General features: G+C 44.2%; 1 protein-coding gene across 3 annotated transcripts in view; it reads left to right on the forward strand.

The window, feature by feature from the left end:
* Positions 1 to 20,325, forward strand: part of AHCTF1 (AT-hook containing transcription factor 1) — a 258,110-nt gene that overhangs the window by 23,581 nt on the left and 214,204 nt on the right. For all 3 annotated transcript variants that reach the window (XM_073545122.1, XM_073545119.1, XM_073545120.1), the window contains exons 5-6: positions 9,381 to 9,588; positions 16,798 to 16,911. In XM_073545122.1, coding sequence (XP_073401223.1) covers positions 9,381 to 9,588; positions 16,798 to 16,911 — 322 coding nt within the window. The remainder of the gene's footprint in view (positions 1 to 9,380; positions 9,589 to 16,797; positions 16,912 to 20,325) is intronic.

Here is a 20,325-nt window from a genome sequence, read left to right on the forward strand (position 1 = left end):
CCTGGACGATTTCCTGACACTGGAGTAATCAGAGGAACATTGCGCAGCACAGCTGCAAGGAGTCAGGAACATCTTAGAGAAACTGGGCTCAATTTGAGGAGACACTTCCAGTGCTAATAGAGCACTATAAATCTATTAGCACCGGAAAAGGCTCCCCAAAACTGATTCAACATATTGAAGAATCCTATGAATCGAACCCTATTGTATTGCGCTTGGCCAGTTTGGAAAGGGTTAACTACACTCCTCAAGGTGTAGCTCACAATAAAATGTTAAGAGAGGCTAAATGGATAATGAAAGGTTCAGCACAGGGTCCATTGGGATAAAAGGATAGGATTGACCTATTAATGTTTTTATAAAGGTTTTTTAATAAACTGGTTGTCATTTTAAATGTATTGCTGAAACGTTTTTTGTAATGAACACTATGAAAGTTTTCTAAAGTTGTGATGGGGGTGTGGATTTGTCATATATCTAATAAGGAAGGCACTCCCACTCCTTGACACACTTGGACACATAGAAGCGCTAGACTGGTGGAAACCTTCCGTAATCCACAATCTCTCCTGCACCCTGCATTCTCCTGCATACCCTTATGGATGTCCTGATGCATTGAAAAATAAAGGACTTTCCATTTTAACCCCTTCACCCCCAAGGGTGGTTTGCACGTTCATGACCGGGCCAATTTTTACAATTCTGACCACTGTACCGTTATGAGGTCATAACTCTGGAACGCTTCCATGGATCCCGGTGATTCTGACATTGTTTTCTCGTGACATATTGTACTTCATGTTGGTGGTAAAATTTCATTCATATAACTTGCGTTTATTTGTGAGAAAAACGGAAATTTGGTGAAAATTTCGCAATTTTCCAACTTTGAATTTTTATGCCCTTAAATCACAGAGATACAGCACACAAAAAACTTGATAAGTAACATTTCCCACATGTTTACTTTACATCAGCACAATTTTGGAACCAAAATTTTTTTTTTGTTAGGAAGTTATAAGGGTTAAAAGTTGACCAGCGATTTTTCATGTTTACAACACCATTTTATTTTTAGGACCACATCACATTTGAGGTCACTTTGAGGGGTCTATATGATAGAAAATACCCAAAAGTGACACCATTCTAAAAACTGCACCCCTTAAGGTGCTCAAAACCACATTCAAGAAGTTTATTAACCCTTTAGGTGCGTCACAGGAATTTTTTTGATATTTAAAAAAAATGAACATCTAACTTTTTTTCACAAAAAAAATACTTCAGGTTCAATTTTTTTTTATTTTACCAAGGGTAACAGGAGAAATTGGACTGCAAAAGTTATTGTGCAATTTGTCCCGAGTACGCTGATACCTGATATGTGGGGGGAACGACTGTTTCGGCGCATGGCAGAGCTCAGAATGGAAGGAACGCCGTTTGACTTTTTCAATGCAAAATTGGCTGGAATTCAGATCGGACGCCATGTCACGTTTGGAGAGTCCCTGATGTACCTAAACAGTGGAAACCCCCTACAAGTGACCCCATTTTGGAAACTAGACCCCCCCAAGGAACTTATCTAGATATGTGGTGAGAACTTTGAACCCACAAGGGCTTTACAGAAGTTTATAATGTACAGCGGTACAATTAAAAAATCATATTTTTTCCACAAAAATGATCATTTCACCCCAATTTTTATTTTCCCATGGGTAACAGGACCCTAAAAGTTATTGTGCAATTTGTCCTGAGTACGCTGATACCCCACATGTGGGGGTAAACCACTATTTGGGCGCATGGCAGAGCTCGGAAGGGAAGCAGCGCCATTTGACGTTTTTGGCTGGAATTGAGATCGGACACCATGTCGCGATTGGAAAACCCCTGATGTACCTAAACAGTAGAAACCCCCCACAAATGACACCATTTTGTAAACTAGACCCCCCAAGGAACTTATCTAGATGTGTGGTGAGCACTTTGAACCCCCCAGTGCTTCACAGAAGTTTATAACGCCCGGGCGTGAAAATAAAAAATTCGTATTTTTTCCACAAACATGATCTTTTAGTCACCATTTTTTATTTTCCCAAGGGTACCAGGAGAAATTGGACCCCAAAAGTTGTTGTCCAATTTGTCCTGAGTATGCTGACACCCCATATGTGGGCGAAAACTACTGTATGGGCACACGACGGGGCTCGGAAGGGAAGTAGTGACGTTTTGGAATGCAGACTTTGATGGAATGGTCTGCGGGTGTCATGTTGCCTTTGGAGAGCCCCTAATGTACCTAAACAGTGGAAACCCCCCACAAATGACCCCATATTGAAAACTAGACCCCCTAAGGAACTTATCTAGATGTGAGGTGAGCACTTTGAACCCCCAAAGGCTTCACAGAAGTTTATAATGCCAGGGCATGAAAATAAAAAAATCTTATTTTTTCCACAAACATGATCAATTAGTCGCCAATTTTTTTATTTTCCCAAGGGTAACAGGAGAAATTGAACCCCAAAAATTGTTTTGCAATTTAACCTGAGTAGGCTGATACCCTTCATGTGGGGGTAAAACACTGTTTGTGCGCATGTCAGTGCTTGGAAGGGAAGGAGCACCATTTGACTTTTTCAACTCAGAATTGGCTGGAATTGAGATCAGATGCCATGTTGCGTTTGGAGAGCCCCTGATGTGCCCAAACAGTGGAAACCCCCAATTCTAACTCCAACCCGAACCCCAACTCACCCCTAACCCTAATCTCAGCCCTAACCCTAACACTAGCCCTAACCCTAGCTCTAACCCTAACCCTAATGGAAAAATGGAAATAAATACATTTTTTTTATTTTATTATTTTTCCCTAACTAAGGGGGTGATAACGGGGGGTTTGATTTACTATTTATGGCGGTTTTTGTTTGGCGGCTGTCGCACGCTAAAAGACGCTTTTTATTGTAAAAATAGTTTTTGCATCACCACATATTGAGAGCTCTAATTTTTCCGTATTTTGACCCACCGAGTCATGTGAGGTCTTATTTTTTGCGGGACGAGTTGACCTTTTTATTGGTACCATTTTCGGGCACGTGACATTTTTTGATCGCTTTTTATTCCAATTTTTGGGACGCAGAATGAACAAAAGCCAGCGTTTCATGAATTTCTTTTGGGGGGTGCGTTTACACCGTTCCGCGTGCGATAAAATTGATAAAGCGGTTTTATTCTTCGGGTCAGTACGGTTACAGCGATACCTTATTTAGGTTGTTTTTTTATGTTTTGTCGGTTTTATGCAATGAAAACTGTTTTATATAAAAAATAATTATTTTTGCATCGCTTTATTCTGCGAGCTATAACTTTTCAATTTTTTTGCGGATGATGCTGTGTGGCGGCTCGTTTTTTGCGGGACAAGATGACGTTTTCAACGGTACTATGGATATTTATATGCGTCTTTTTGATCGCGCGTTATTGCACTTTGTTTGGCGGTATGATAATAAATCATTATTTTTTGCTTCGTTTTTTATTTTTATTTTTTAAGGGGTTCGCTAAAGGGGTTAACTAATGGGACAGTTTTATAGGGCGGGTCGTTATGGACGCGGCGATACCTAATATGTGTACTTTTGCTTTTTTTTTTTTATTTCTAAAAAATGGCATTATTTGGGGGAATATTATTTTTTTTTTTTTTTTTTTTTTTTTTTTTTTTTTTTTACTTTATTAAATAGTCCCAGGTGGGACATCACTGTCCTGTGACAGATTGCTAATCTGTCACATCACAGATCACTGTGACCGCCCCTGACACATTGTGTCTGGTGTCAGCTGTGATAATCAGCTGACACCCGGACGCGATCAGCGGCGCTCACCACGTGGGAACCGCTGATCGCGGTAGACGTACTATCCCGTCCATGGGCATAGGGGCCCGGGTCCCATGGACGGGATAGTACGTCTCATGTCAGGAAGGGGTTAAAAAGGATTGGTGAGTGCTGCTCTGTTTCTGCGAATGTCTGCTTCAATGGGAAGTATTGTCAGCGCAAAACAATTAAAGGGAATCTGTCACCCATTTTTAGTGATATCATGTAAAGATTTCTGTTATGAATGGGTCACCGAGGAGGATAGCAGGCCCAGGCTAAGCCACAGAAAACCAGAGAGGTTGGTAACTAAGCGGATGCAGACCCCTGATCCTGTCCACACAACTAGCAGTAGCCGTGGAGCGTTCCTACTATGATCCTAGACGCCTCGGCACAGCCGGAGAGCTAACTAAGCCTAAAGCAAGAAAGGGGAAATCTAATCTGCCCTGGAGCAGACCCCAAAGGAATAGATAGCCCCCAAACATATATTGTCGGTGAGACAAGATGAAACACAAACGCAGGCAGAAAAATAGACTGAGCAAGCGATGGGGCCCACACTGACTAGACAGGAAAGGAAAGACACTGTCTGCAATCACGCAAACAACCCTGCAAAAGTCCAACACGTCTGATGCAAGAAACACTGAAGTCACACGACTTCGCCCCCCACTATATCAGCACTTTGGTATATTCTGAAAGCAAAGCAAGAAGAGACCAATATGAAAGGGGACAAAACAAACTGGCACATGCAGTAACATATGGGCGGTGATTCAGCACAGCCCCAGCCGGAGCTAGCTGACCTGCACAAAGCAGAGATAAAACCAGATCAAATGCAAACAGAATAGCAAATGAACCACTTAGCTGAACATGCTGGGAAAGAGCAGGCGACATCAGACCTCATGCGGCACAGGAAAAAAATCACCAGCAGGGATAGAGGGAGTCAGCTGTCTTAAAGGGAATCTGTCACCCTTTTTTTTGGCCTTTCACCTGCCGGCATAGACATCGGGGGCTTATCTACAACATTCTGTAATGCTGTAGATAAGCCTCCGATGTAACCTGAAAAAGAACAAAAACACGTTATACTCACGGAGGTGGGCGGTCCGGTCCGATGGGTGTCGCCGTCCCGTCCGGCGCCTCCCTTCATGCGATGACGTCCTCTTCTCCCGTCCTGTAATGGCTCCGGCGCAGGCGCACTGCTCTTCTCTGAGGGCAGAAGCAGAGTCCTGCAGTGCGCAGGCGTCGGGAGAGGTCTGGCGCCTGCGCACTGCAGAATTCTGCTCTGCCCTCAACAGGGCAGAGCAATGCGCCGGAGCCATTACAGGACAAGAGAAGAGGATGTCATCACATGAAGAAGGGAGGCACCGGACCGCCCACCTCCGTGAGTATAATAGAGAAGAAAAACACGTTATATCAGGTTACATCGGAGGCTTATCTACAGCTTTACAGAATGCTGTAGATAAGCCCCCCGATGTCTATGCCGGCAGCTAATAGGGGAAAAAAAGGGTGACGGATTCCCTTTAAATCCCAATCAGAAACCCCAGATCGCCAATCGTCTTTCTCATTATCAGGTGGCAAGCCTCTGTCAATCAGATCAGCTCTACTACCTCGAGTAACCACCTGAGGGAGCCCAGAAAGAGAACTCTTAATCTGATCAGCTCCACTATCTTCAGTAATCACCAGAGGGAAGCCAGAGAGAGAATTCATAACAGATATCACCCAATTGTGTGTCTCATAAGGATTCTATTAGGACTTTTGATTCCCCCCGACCCCACACTTTTGATGCATAAATACCTTTTTTATCTTGGTGGAGATGTATGGAAATCGCCGTGGTTTGGTCCGATGGGCGGGGCTTATTCGCCTTCTCCTCCCCCCTCCTCGGCTTGCTGAACGTAATCTTCATCTGTGAATAACACAGATGCCGTAGTTTTCCGTGCTTGCGCATTGAAAAGGCCTCCGGCGCTTGCGCAGTATGCTTTGCCCAACTTGTGGACAAAGCATACAATCGGTACTGCGCATGTGCCGGTATTTTTCAGCGCGGTCTATGCCCCGGAAGTCTTCACATGCAGGACACACTTCTGGGGCATAGACCGCGCTGAAAAATACCAGCGCATGCGCTGTACCGATTGTATGCTTTTCCCACAGTTGGGCAAAGCATACTGCGCAAGCGCCGGAGGCCTTTTCAATGCGCAAGCGTGGAAAACTACGGCGTCTGTGATATTCACAGATGAAGATTACGTTCAGCAAGCCGAGGGGGGGGGGAGAAGGCGAATAAGCCCCGCCCATCGGACCGGACCGTGGCGATTTTCATACATCTCCACCAAGGTAAAAAAGGTATTTATGCATCAAAGGTGCGGGGTTGGGGGGAATCAAACGTCCTAACAGAATCCTTATGGGACGCACAATTGGTTGATATCTTTCCATGATATCACTAAAAATGGGTGACAGATTCCCTTTAACAGAGCGTTTGGAAGGAAATTGGAATCTTTCTTCTGTAACCAGAATGTCCCTCTTTTGGATAGACAAGAGAAATCTGTAATCAGGCATTCCATTGGATCCCCCGAGTAAGCAATATCATTACCACAGACGCAAGCAGGACTGATTGGGGGGCCCATCTGATACATCATGCAGTATAGGGTTCTTGGAATTCCTCAAACCTAAAAGGGCTATCTTCAATAGAGAAAGCAGTAAACTTGCCTTTCTCCATGGCTGTAATGTGTATGTGTGTGATGCAATCCTTGTTCGTAGCCTCTCAGTGCACTAGGATGGGGTGTAAGGTGTCAAAGTACCATGGAGAAATTGATTAGAGATGCCATTAGGCTAGCTTAAGGGCCCTTCACACATGATATCACTAAAGCGTCACCGATTTTATGACGCAGCAGCGAAATCGGTTGCAATCTCGCTACATGTGTTACTCACCTCCGAACGGCTCCCCCGCTGTATATCGCTGATCGCGCGAGATCGGACTGGTACATTTCTCGTCGTCGGCTTCCTGCTGGCGCAGACGAGCGAGCCATGGACGCAGGCGGAAGACAGTCACCCTCGCCGCGTCTGACAGGTGAATACGACTGCTGCTGCATCGCTAGTGAGATCTGCCTGTTTGGCAGCTCACTAGCGACCATTTAGCGATGCACCAGCGATCCTGTCCGGGTCATATCGTGGTCGGAATCGCTGGTGCATCGCTAAATGTAACGGGGCCTTTACCCTACCAGTGATTATCCGTTTCCAGAGGGCTATTGCGGCCTCCTGGACGGAAAAGGCTGAGGTATCCATCGACCAGATTTGTAAGGCTGCAACTTGGTTTTCACCTTCAACATTCTTTATGCACTATAGAGTGGATCTATTCTTCTCTGCTGACCTAATCTTTGGTAGAAGGGTGCTGCAAGTGGTGGTCCCTCCCTAAGGTGATTTGTTTCTCTATAAATCTCTCAGGTGTGCTGTCATGGGTAAAAGGAAAATACGGAAATTACTTAGCGATGTTTTTTTTTTTTCTTCCAAAACTCATGACAGTATCATCATGTTCCCCACCATCCCTTTTCACTGTTTGGTGTTCGCAATAGAAATTAAGTTAGGCTGGTTTCACATTAGCGTTGAAACAACGCTGCGCACTGCGTCGGTAAGCCCCGCCCCGATCTGGCTCCCTGCCCGCCCCATCCGGGATCACCGCCTACTATCGCATTTGCACGCATGCGATCGGCGCACCCTATCTTTAGCATAGGGTGCGCAGATCATGCGCTGCCAGTATGAAAGTAGCGTGCTGCGCACTTTTGACGGTGCGCTTTGCGCGCCGAAATGCAACATTCTGCATTTCGGCACGCACGGCGCACCGTCAAAAGTGCGCAGCACGCTACTTTCACACTGGCAGCGCATGATCTGCGCACCCTATGCTAAAGATAGGGTGCGCCGATCACATGCATGCAAATGCGATAGTAGGCGGTGATCCCGGATGGGGCAGGCAGGGAGCCGGATCGGGGCAGGGCTTACCGACGCAGTGCGCAGCGTTGTTTCAACGCTAATGTGAAACCAGCCTAAGTGTTGGGTGAAATTATAATTGGTGTTAGCTGTATAGTTTGGAGGTCCTCTCTTGCTCTGTAACACAACTGATGTGGGGGAAAGAGGTACCGCCCTTTTATTTCAGTAAGTTTCCAGTCCTTGGTGGGCAAATATCTCTTAGGTGTGCGGTCATCGGTTCTGGAAAATACGATAACCGGCAAGTAATTTGGGTATATTCCTTTCTAACAAACATTCTGCAGCTATCTGGCATTATTTCCCATTACCTGGCAAAAATTGAGTGTTGGTTGTAATGTCATTACATCAGAGCTCTACTAGATGTTTTCTAGGGGGTTCCTGATGCTTGTAATGACTAAATGCTGGAAGTGAGATCTGAGGGCGAGATTTTTCTCAAACGCACCATTCCCTTTGAAAAAAAAAAAAAACAGCCAAAATTAATCTACGTGAAAGACAGCTGATTGAATTATCAGATTATGGTACTTCTCTTCTTAAAGTCCATATGGAGGGGGGGTGAGAGGATGGTAGAGCAAAACGATAGAGGCAGACACAGTTGGTTGCAGTATTCTAGTAAGTGTTTTATATCACCACATTGCATCTTGAAACAGCCACACCGCTAGTTTTCAGAGAGTCCAGTATTTCAGCTGATGTTATTTGTGGGTTTTTCTTTGCATCCTAAACAATTTTCCTGGCATTTGTCACAGGTGGGGATGTTGCGTTTAGTAGCCATTCAAACCCTTTTTGTGTCAACTTCTGTGTATGTTATCAGGCCTAAACCACCAGGGTATGTGCACTTTTGATCATGGTCATTTGGATGTTTTCGGTTGTCATTTTGATTTCAAAAGAGAAAACACTGTTCGTCTGACAATAAATGGCTTCACCCAACCACTGACCATGAGTGGAGAGAAAATTTTGGTGTCATCATTCATATTCTCTGAAAAAAAAAAAAAAAGGCCAAGAAAACAAAAAATTCTGCCTGGGTATGTAAACTTTTGAGCACAACTGGAGTAACGGTACCATCACACTTGGCAACGCACCAGTGATCCCAACAACGATGCGACCTGGTAGGGATCGCTGATGCGTCGCTACGAGGTCGCTGGTGAGATGTTAAACAGTCAGATCTCACCAGTGACGGAGCAGAGATTTAGAACGATACGACGGTCGTTGGGACCCTGTCTCTCAGACCTGTAGTATTGAGGCCGTTCGTCCTTGTCCCTGTCAAACACAGCGATGCATGCTGGCCAGCGGGACACCAGCGATCAAAAAATGGCCCAGGACATTCGAGCACGATCAGCGACAATGCAGTAGGGGCCCGATCGCCGCTATGTGTCACACGTAGCGAGATTGCAGGCGAGATCGCTGTTGCATCACAAAATCGGTGACGCAACAGCGATCTCGCTATGTGAGACGGGGGCTTTAGTCTCCACTTACTAACTCGGTCCACTGAAAATCGAAGGGCGCCAGCAGTGAGGAAACCTAACAAATGTAGGAGACTGTTCATATACTAGCAAGAAAGTTTTGTTCCTCACTTGAAAACACAACAGCTTATGTAATTACAGGAAACAAGACTTGCTATTGAAATACTTGTTTATAATGTTTTATTTGTAGACCTGGAAGTCATTAGTGGGATACCTGCAGAAATCCCTAAGCTCAGAGAAGCTGCTAATCGAGAGAGACGACACTTATGTCTTCAGTTACTGGCGCCTTCTGGAACCATGGTCACCACAGTCGCCTATATAAGTAGAACTAATCATCTGGCTGTAGGGTTCTCTGATGGATACCTCTCTTTATGGAACATGAAAACTTTAAGACGAGAGTAAGTAATATTTTATTATTCCATATTCAAGTGCATTTCTTCATTCTTAAAAGCATTTAAATTTTTTCACTCTCTTGGCTGTATAAATGTTTTATTAGGGAAAATGATTTTTTTTCTGTGCACACTGTATACAATCATTAAATATATAACTGATTTAAAATGTGTTTGTATATATATCTTTCTCGCTTCATTGGGAGACACAGGTAACCATGGGTGTATTCTGCTGTTGCTAGGAGGCTGACACTATCCAAATAAAGTAAAGCCTGCTCCTCCTCCGTAGCATACACGTACAGGCAGGAAGTACCTCAGTTTAAGCTTAGTGTCTGTAGGAGGCGGACCTGGATCTAACACCAGATCCGCAGTGTTTTTTTTCTTTCACAGGTTTCTGTGTGAATTTATTAATCCTTTTCCCTTTGTTTTTCAGATACAGCTCGTCGGGTAACAGAGTGCAGATTTCTCCCTGTTTTCCCCACATTTAAGCGACCAAGAGAGCAGTGTGGTATCGCCCACTATCGGACCCGCTGGCCAGACTTTGTCCCCTGTCCCCCCTTTGTTTCAGGGTGACTTTCGGTGGCCAGTCCTTGCCTATTCCCCTCCTCACCCCTCTCCCTGAAGAGGGCTGAGAGGAAGATGGTGGTCACCGGTGGTGGCTTTCCCCCTTGTTCCTAAGGGGTTGACGCCGTCTTCTGCGCCGTCTGGAGACTGTGCGGCAAGGAGGATCTTCTCTCCCAGGACCCTCTCCATCCCTCAGCTATGAATAGGAGCCGGATTCAAGCAAGTGGTAAGCCAACGGGCCCCTTCTCCCCCCCCCCCCCCCCCGCAGCAGCTCCCCCCTTTACCGGTGTATAGGTCACTGCTGTAGATAGGCCAAAAACGTCTGGTCATGCTATACTCTTTTATAAAAATCTTTATTTTTATATAGCGCTAACATATTGCGCAGTGCTTTACAGTTTGCACGTATTGCTGACCTTGTCAGCATATGGTCCGATTCCCCTAAGGTGGATCCGCCTTTTTTCACATTTAGCCTCTCAAACCGTTCCGTCCATTCCTGATGCGGCATCTCTTAAGGACGCTACTGACAGATTGTGGCTTTAACAGTATCGGCCTTAAAGGCATCATGCATTTCTCTCTGACCAAATTTCACCTCCACTTGAGTGCTGAAGGCCATATTGGCCTGTACCAAGATACTTTGCCAGGGCATTAGGGCGGCTCCTACAGGGGAGCTAGCAGATCTAGCTCTGGCCTGCTGTTCCAGGAATCCAGGCTCTTTGGGACCAAGCTGGTCCAGATCACTTCCGACGCCACCAGAGGTAAAAGCACCTCCCTGCCTTTCCTCTGGCGGTTCTTTCCAGCAGGACCGTTCTCCTGCACAAGGAGAAATAAACCTTCCTTCAAGCTATTCCTCACTGGAGGCCTAGGACCCGTCTCTCTAAGTCCTCCGGATACCCCTATCACGGATCCTCCTCTGACAGGTCATCCCTACCTGGGAATCCTTCCAGGGTGAAAGGCAGGTTTCTTCTTTTCACGGAGACTTGGTTGTCGGCAGTCGACGACACCTGAGTCATGGAGATCGTTACACCCAGCTACAGGAAGGTTTTTTTTTCTTGCCCCCAGGAAGACGTTTCCCCCTCCTTCCAATTCAACCCTCTCATGGGTTCCCCAAGCCATCTCGTCCCTGCCTAATCTCAGGTGTCATTGTACCTGTTCCTTGGCATGAACGGTTTTTCTGGGTTCTGCTCGAACCTCTTCATTCTCCCGAGAAAATAAATTTCGCTCGGCCCGGTCTTAGACCTTGAGCAGTTGATTTGCCACCTTCGAATCCGCCTCTTCAGAACGGAGTCCTTCCACTCGGTGATCCCCTCCATGGAGCAGGGGCATTAACTTTGCTCTGTGGACATTCAAGATGCTTACCTGCGCGTTCCTGTTTGTGGACAGCATCGGCGGTTCCTTCGGTTTGCGATACAGGAGCACCATTACCAGTTCACGGCACTCCAGTTCAGCCTGGCGTCCGATACCAGAGTCTTCACGGAAGTCATGGCGGCGGTCATGGGAACTGTGCCTTATGCCCAGTTTCACACCCACCCTCTTCAGTTGGTCCTCCGGTCTAACTGGGACAAGAGAATTGTTTCCCTGGACTGTTTCCCTGGATCGGCCAGTGCTTTTACCTCTCAATGTGAAGCAGTTCCTCTCTTGGTGGACACTATCCGTCTCTGCCCTGTGCAGGAGGTCATTTCTCATTAGTTTTAGGCGCTCGCTCAAAACACATTTGTTCAGAGCGGCCTATCACATTCAGTAATCAAAGTCATGTTTGTGTGTGTGTAGCCCATTCACTATCTCCATCTAACCCCCACCCCCTGAAGATGGCTGGACCGTCATTGTAAATACATCATTGTAAATACAAACCTGTGCTTTGTATCCCCCCCACCTCATTGTAGATTGTAAGCTCCACGAGCAGGGTCGTCTTATTTCGCTTTAATTATTGTATTGTTAACGTTGTTACTTATGACTGTTGTGTTTGAAACTGTTCAACTGTAAAGCGCTGCGGAATATGTTGGCGCTATATAAATAAAGATTATTATTATTATTATTATTATTATTATTATTATTATTATTATTATTATTATTATTTCTCCCGCTCCGTTGGCAGATCTTCATCATCAGTGCCAGTCTTCAGTGTTGGGGAGCAGTCTTCCTCAATATCAGAGCGCAGTGTCGCTGGAACGTTCAGGAGACCCTCCTCCCCATCAATCTCTCGGAGATCAGGGCAGTTCTCCTTGCCCACCTCCGCTGACAGTCTCTCCTCGCAGGCAAGCCAGTCTTCACTCAGTCGGACTATGTCACAGCCATGGCTTACATAAACCACCAAGGCGGGACTCGCAACACACAGATCAAGGTAGAGTTAGCAAAGATCCTGCCTTGGGCGGAAGGCCATGTCCCCGCCATATCAGCCGTCCACATTCCAGAGGTAGACTACTGGGAAGCTGTTTTTTTTTTTTTTTTTTTTTTTTCTGTATCATCAGGGATTTGCGTCAGGCGAGTAGTCTCTCAACTCCACCGTCTTTAGCAAAATTTGTCGGAGGTGGGGCATTCCGGATGCCCACCTAATGACTTCTTGAACGAGCCAGACGTTTCCCTGGTATGTTACCAGGTCCCAGGATCCGATGGCTGTCGGTTGCGGCTCATTTGTGATTCCGTGGTCCCAGTTTCAGATGCCTTTTCTGTCCCCGCCTCTTCCCTTAATGACGATTCAAAAAAAAAAAATCACAGAACGGTTTCCAGTAGTCCTGACAACTACAAGCTGATAGGTCAGACCTGGTACCTGGTGCTGGCGTACATGCTCGTGGACGCCTCCTGGGGCTTTCCAGACCGGATATTCTTCCGCAAGGCCTCTCTTCCGCCACAGTTAACATTTAAGTTTAACGCCATGGCCTTTGAGGCCTGCTTCTGTGAGGGACTGGGTTTCTTCCCATCATGTCATTCTGACCATGCTTTGGGCGAGAGAACCTGCATCCTCAACTTTCTGCGACAGTTACTGGAAGATCTGATTCAGGTGGTGTAAGTACAACTATTTGGTTCCGTTAGCCTTATTGGCTACCAAAACACAATAGCAACGGTATACAAAAGCACCCTGTATGTAAAATAACACACAGGTGCTAATAGTACTGGACAATCAAGGATCAATTGCTACTTTACATAGAACGAAAATGTGGAAAACTCAAAATATTGCGACCAGAGATCCCATATTATATTAATATATCATCTTTATTAGAAAAAGGACAGAACTGGACAAACGGTGAACTTGTGCAAAGACACGCAGGACCAGTCACAGCCAGACAAAGACTATTATCAAGATATTCAAATCTATTTATAAGGAGGCCTATAATGTGTCAAGTGTGCTCAAAAAGGATGGTTTGGCATTTGTGGATGGTGAGCCACAATGGAACACCACAACAGCTTCATACGGCATATAAAGTGATCACAACACTGAATAGACGTAGCACATCAAGTGTTGTCCACATATGCTCTATCATTCGGCTAAAATGCGGACCGCCCGGTCATCCGAAGGCTCTAATGGAGCTAATGTTGTACTGGGGTATTAACCCTATCTGGATGGGCCATATATACGGTCCCCAGTGGGAGGGACAATAAGCCTGTCCATTGTAATGTTTGCTCAATGTTTCAACTTTTTGCTTTGTGGCAGCAGTACTCAATAGATATACTGGCATTTTAGCCGAATGATATATAGAGCATATGTGGACAACACTTGATGGGCTACGTCTATTCAGTGTTGTGATCACTTTATATGCCGTATGAAACGGTTGTGGTGTTCCATTGTGGCTCACCTTCCACAAATGCCAAACCATCCTTTTTTGAGCACATTTGACACATTATAGGCCTCCTTATAAATAGATTTGAATATCTTGATAATAGCCTTTGTCTGTCTGTGACTGGTCCTGTGCGTGTTTGCACTGCTGCACTTTGTTTGCTGTTTGCACAAGTTCCCCGTTTGTCCAATTCCATCCTTTTTTTTAAAGATGATATATTAATATAATAATATGGGATCTCTGGTCGCAATATTTTGTGGTTTCCACATTTTCGTTTTATTGGCTACCAAGAAGAGTAATCGGGAGTTCTGAGTTGGCAGCATTATCCTGCCGTCCTCCATTCCCTTTCATTCCACATTAGTGCAGACATTGTCCTTTCTTCTCTAGGTCCCTCTTGCCCCTTTCCGTTCCATACTCTGGATAATTCCTGGGGCAGTTTCTCGCTAGGCCTCGGCTTTAGAGGTTGCAGAGCCGTGACCTAGTCCTCTTCGCACTTTCTTGCAAAGTTTTACGAAGTTCATACTCATGTCTTGTCCAACGAAGGCCTAGGAAGGAAAGGTGCTCAGGCGGTGGTTACGCAGCGGTCGGCCTCAGTCCTTCTTTCTCTGCATTCTTTCTGTTCCCACCCTTGGGGACTGCTTTAGGGCGTCCCATGGTTACCTGTGTCTCCCAATGAAGCGTTAAAGAAGGATTTTTAGTACTCACCGTAAAATCTTTCTTGGAGCCTCATTTGGGAGACACAGCACCCTCCCTAATTGTACTGGATTTGGGCCTACGTGCCTTGGTCGTTGAGCCGGTACATATGTGGAGTTTGTTGGTTGCTTCTCCTGCTTTAACACTTAACTGAGGTACTTCCTGCCTGTCGGTGAGTGTATGCTACGGAGGAGGAGCCAGTTTTACTTTATTTGCATAGTGTCAGCCTCCTAGCAACAGAAGCATACACCCATGGTTACCTGTGTCTCCCAATGAAGGCTCCAAGAAAGAGATTTTACGGTGAGTACCAAAAATCCTTCTTTTATCAAAGCTAATAGTTTAGCTTATTTTTTTTAAAATTCTGTTGTATTGAAAAGCCGATGGGGGAGGAGGGGTTAGAAATACTTAAAAATCTAAATAATTAATATTATCCTGAGAATCTGGAAAAATCAGATTTGAGCACCAGAATGATGTGCTCTGGGGGCGCTATGTAGAGCACTTTGATATTTTGCTACAGACTCAATAAAACATCTGACCACTATGATTAACCTGCGTTAAATGTGCCTGCAGGCGCGTTTGTGTAGTGCACTGCATCATGTGTGCACAGAACCAAAATATATGAATCATAAAGCTTATTAACAATATAAAAACAATGTTTAACGAGTACACATGAAAAAAGATTGCATATTGAAGACAGTGATCGGTCAAAAGCTAGGCACCACAATTTCCAGATTCATACAGAATGGTAATTTATATTAAAGATGCACAGATGAAAAAAAATTAAATAGTGTAAAATGAAATAACGCTCCTTTCCTTCCAAGCCCTGCCGTGCACCCAAACAGTAGTATTCCCCCACATGTGGGGTATTGGTGTACTCAGGAGAAATTGCACAACAAATTGTATGGAGCAATTTCTCCTGTTACCCTCATGAAAATGCAAAATATGGAGCTAAAAAAGATTTATTTGTGAAAAATGGGATTGTTTTTAGTTCCATGGTTTAATGTTATAAACTTCTGTGAAGCACCTGGGGGTTCAAAGTGCTCAATACACATCTAGATAAGTTCAGTAAGGGGTCTAGTTTCCAAAATCGTGTCTCTTGTGGAGAGTTCTACCATTTAGGCACGCCAGGTAAACTATGCTCTGCACAGCCCTTATTAGTGTGTATTTTGTTTTGTGTTGGTTCCCTCTGGCACTTTGAGTAATTTCTCACCAGCTTTAGGGCCCCGTCACACATAGCGACTCACCAGCGATCCCGACAATGATATGAACGTGTCAGAATCGCTGGTGTGTCGCTACATGATCGCTGGTGAGCTGCCAAACAGGCAGCTTCACCAGCGATCAGCACAGCGACGACGAGCGCGCTCATCGCTGTGTCCCTTTTAGTTACCAGCGTGCTGGTGCAGGGAGCTGGTAACCAAGGTACACATCGGGTTTCTAAGGGGCGCGCGCCCCTTAGAAACCCGATGTGTACCTTGGTTACCAGCTCCTGGTCGCTGGTCTCTCGCCTGTCACATGCAGTGATGCGTGCTGGCCAGCGGGAGACCAGCGATCCCAAAAATTTCCAGTGGTTTCCATCAGCGATACCGGCGGGGGGGGGGGGCGGTCACTGATCGCTGTCACACACCGCGATCTCGCTGGTGAGATCGCTGTTGCGTCACAAAACTTCGCTATGTGTGACGGGGGCTTTAGATGGGCATTGTTTGACATGTGTGCACTCTGTTATTTTCTGATTTTTCTTTTTTTTTTCTTTTTTTTATCTGTGCATCTTTACTATAATTACCATTCTGTATGAACCTGGTATCTGTGGTGCTTTATTTTGACAGATCACTATGCAATCTTTATCATGTGTATGCTTTTAACATTGTTTTTATATATTGTTATTAAACTTTGTTTTATATATTTTGGTTCTGTGCATATTTTCCTTTTATATATTCAATCTTGCTATTATTGCACCATAACTATCCCACGCTATCCTTACTTGATTGATACAGGGTCACTTGACTATTTACTATTATTTTCCTGTTTTTCTAGCCTGTATATGTTTCTATCATGTCTGCACAGGCTGGATATCCGGAAGCTGTCATGTGTTATAGTAACTCTTTATGCAGTTACAATTATCCCAGATCATATGTCACTTTGTGTTGGATATTTTAATGAGTTAATAATGTGTGTGTATTTTTTTTTTTTTAAGATACCATGTTCAAATTGAAGGGGGAAGAGTTCCTGTTTTTTCCGTCACTTTTCAGGAGCCTGAGAATGACCCTCGAAACTGCTGTTACCTTTGGGCTGTTCAAACAAGTCAAAGGTAATTGTTAAAATCTAATATAATATAAAAACCTCAGTGGCGCTCAAGTATATATAGGGGGACTCCAGCAGCAAAAGCAGAAAAACACCAGTCACCATAGATGTCAAAGGGAAAGTCTGTATAGATAAATGAATTACTACTGCGCTTAGTCACTGGTATCTATTGTCTTACTCAAATGAATTTGAGGAGAAAAAAAACAAAGTCCAGAGCACAATAAAAGAACCAGGTTTCGACAGAGAGCAACAATAAGTAACACTAAAAAAGTCATATATATCCCTTTGGATGCTTAATGCCAATTGTAGAGCAAGAAACCAAGATTACCTTGTAAAGCAGTAGGGGTTAACAGCCTCAGAGGGGGAGGGCGGGCTCAGTCTCACAAGTGAAAGCTGATTCTGTGTTTGGAGATCCCAAAAGTCCTTCTGTAAGTAATAACACTCCTCAGGTGGGTTGCTGATTAAATGCTTCTTGCTTAAGAACTGCAGTAATCCTGTTAGCGATGCTTACCCGGCCGGTGGCAGCAGTCGCTCTAATGGCAGGCTGGGTGGGAAAACACACTGAACTAGGTGCCTGAACTTCACACTCTGCTCGTCAGACAGGACCTGTGTGAAGTCAGAGACACATGATGCACTGGGCTGCAGCCTAGAGATTGCAATGAGGACCAAAAAGCTATCCTACATGTTTCAGAGACTCCTGTCTCCTTCCTCAGGGATGTGGTCCTGCTTGCAATCTCTGTAGTATATATGCACACACTCAATAGAAGTAAATAAATCAATTAAAAATGTCCGTCATCACTGGAAGCCAAATAGTTCAATTTCACTATTGAGTCCTTTAGGAATGAGAGTATCAAGCATAAAAATCCAGCGTGACTCAGCGCGAGACATTAGTTTTATATGGTCTCCTTTGCGTGCCTGTTTATGAACGAGTTCTATCCCCATAACTGTCATATTAGACACCAAACCTTCATGATAATTAGCAAAGTGGCTTGACAGAGAATGGCCCATGAATTTCTTCTTTATATTCCGGATATGTTCGTTTATCCTTATTTTTAATGGGCTTTTAGTGCGCCCTATATAGATTTTTTTCACAGGGGCATTTTATCATGTAAATGACACTCTCTGTAGCACAGGTGATGTAGTCATCAATCGTATATTCCTTGCTACCTTTAATAAAGGTTGATTGTTTGCCAGTTTTTGTTTGGCGGCAAATGCAGCAACTTCTGCAAGGAAAAAAAACCTTTCAGACTGGCCAAAAAAGGAAGAGTGGATTTTTTTATACTATTTGAGGGCACGCTCGGAGCTATAATACTCTTAAGGTTACGTCCTTCCTACAGTAGCGGCGAATCCTTGTAAATTGGCTCTTTGGTACGTTTAATAGCGAACTATCAAGGTGACAACTATCTATGGGGATAAAACTATTAGAATCTGTAGTTTTTCTAAAAGTCCGTATTTGAATTTTATTATTTTCAATAAAAATAGTCAGGTCTAAAAAGTTGACAGAGCTGGAGCTGATGGTGGAAGAAAAATTTAAAAAGTACTCATTTTTATTTAAATCAATTAAAAATTGTTCAAGCTCCTTGTGACCCCCCCCGACCAGATAAAAATTACATCATCGATGAAACGTTGCTAGAGTACCAGGCCCGCGCGCAGCCCTCTGGTGGGATAGATGGTCTCCTCTTCCCATCTACCCACATAGAGGTTAGCATAGCTTGGCGCGAACCTGGTACCCATGGCAGTACCCCATTGCTGGGAGTAGTAGTGCGTCTGATATTTAAAATAGTTGTGAGTAAGTATAAAAGACATGCAATTTTATAAAAACTCAATTTGTCCTTCTGGTAGTAAATTCTGTTTAATTAAAAAATGTGCAGCTGAATTGCATCCCTTATCATTTTGTATAACAGTATAGAGGGAGACAATATCCAGGGTGCCTAGGATATAATGGTTTTTCCAATCAACACCCTCCAGAATTTTCAATATATGAGAAGTATCCTTCAGGTAGGCTGGTAACATGCAAACCATTTTTTGTAGGTGGCAATCAATATACTTGGATAAATTGGCTGTGAGGCACTGTATCCCGGAAATAATAGGACGGGCCCGGTGGTTTAACTAGATCTTTATGGATTTTCGGTAAATAGTAGAACATGGCTACCCTTGGGTGTCTAGTGTAAATAAAATCATACTCACTCTTCATCAAAAATCCCTCATTAAAACCCTTATCCACAAGTACTTTCAATTCGGCCAGAAACTTATCAGTGGGATCATTAGTAAGTTTTCTGTACGTGCGAGAATCACTCAATAGGCGTATGGCTTCTTCATGGTAATTCTTTTCATCAAGGATTACTATACCCACCACCCCCTTTATCTGCTGGCCGAATGACAATTTTATTATTACCCTGTAAGGATGTAATAGCGTTACGTTCGGAAAATGTAAGATTGTACTTGTATTTGGAACACCTTTTGTCACTGATCTTGCGATTGTCGGCTATCACGTTGCTTTGAAACGTGTCCATTGCTTTAGAATACTCATTTAAGGGGTGGAAATTTGACCTGTTTCGCAGACCAGTGTGTGCAAAAGTATTGCTGCTGCAAGTATTCTCCTTTATTGGATTCTTCATAAAATGTTTTCTTATAGCTGATTTTCGCATGAACAATTTGATGCCGATAAATGCTTGAAATTTATTAAATCGGCATGCTGGGGCATAATTGAGACCTTTATTCAGTAATGAAATTTCATTCTGACTCAATGTGTACGTACTAAGGTTAAAAATGGATTGCATGTTTTGTTTAATGATTATTGATTTCGTTTTCTTTTTGGAGAACTCCCCCCCCCCCCCCCCCCCCCCCCCACGGCGACCCCTCCTATATATTTTTTTGGGACCACCTGAAAAAAATTCCTATTAATGGCTTTCTTGGTTGTTTTACTAATGGTAGAGCCAGTCTTGTTTGGTCTATTTGGTCTTGACAAAGCGGGGCTAGGTGCCGCATGATCATTTGTGGAGGTGGATGGAGAATCATTTATTGAATCTAAAATCTGATAGCGATTATGGGTGTTGATTGAAGATGCACTGGCAAGTTGGGTATCTCTCCTTAGGGTCATGGGGGAGTTGGTTCTAAGCCCATTAGGATTAGTAGATTCGGATTCTACTTCACTAACTTCTATGGGTGGAGAAACAGGAGGAGTGGAGGGTAAATCATCATCCGATACTGGATGAGTGGAAAACCTGTCAGCAGACATTGTGCTATTAGACTGGCTGGTATTAGCCTCATCAATGACCTCGTACACTATTTCGGAACATGAATTGGTTTGAAGAATACTCTCGGGTATCACAACCCTTCCAAATTTTTTCTGTTTTTTATTTATGATTTCTTTTTCTTTACTCATGATTCTGTTACGGATACTGTTAGATAACAGAATGAT

This window comes from Dendrobates tinctorius, unplaced genomic scaffold (assembly GCF_039654945.1).
Source record: "Dendrobates tinctorius isolate UK_male_01 unplaced genomic scaffold, ASM3965494v1 ptg000140l, whole genome shotgun sequence".
Taxonomy (NCBI): domain Eukaryota; kingdom Metazoa; phylum Chordata; class Amphibia; order Anura; family Dendrobatidae; genus Dendrobates; species Dendrobates tinctorius.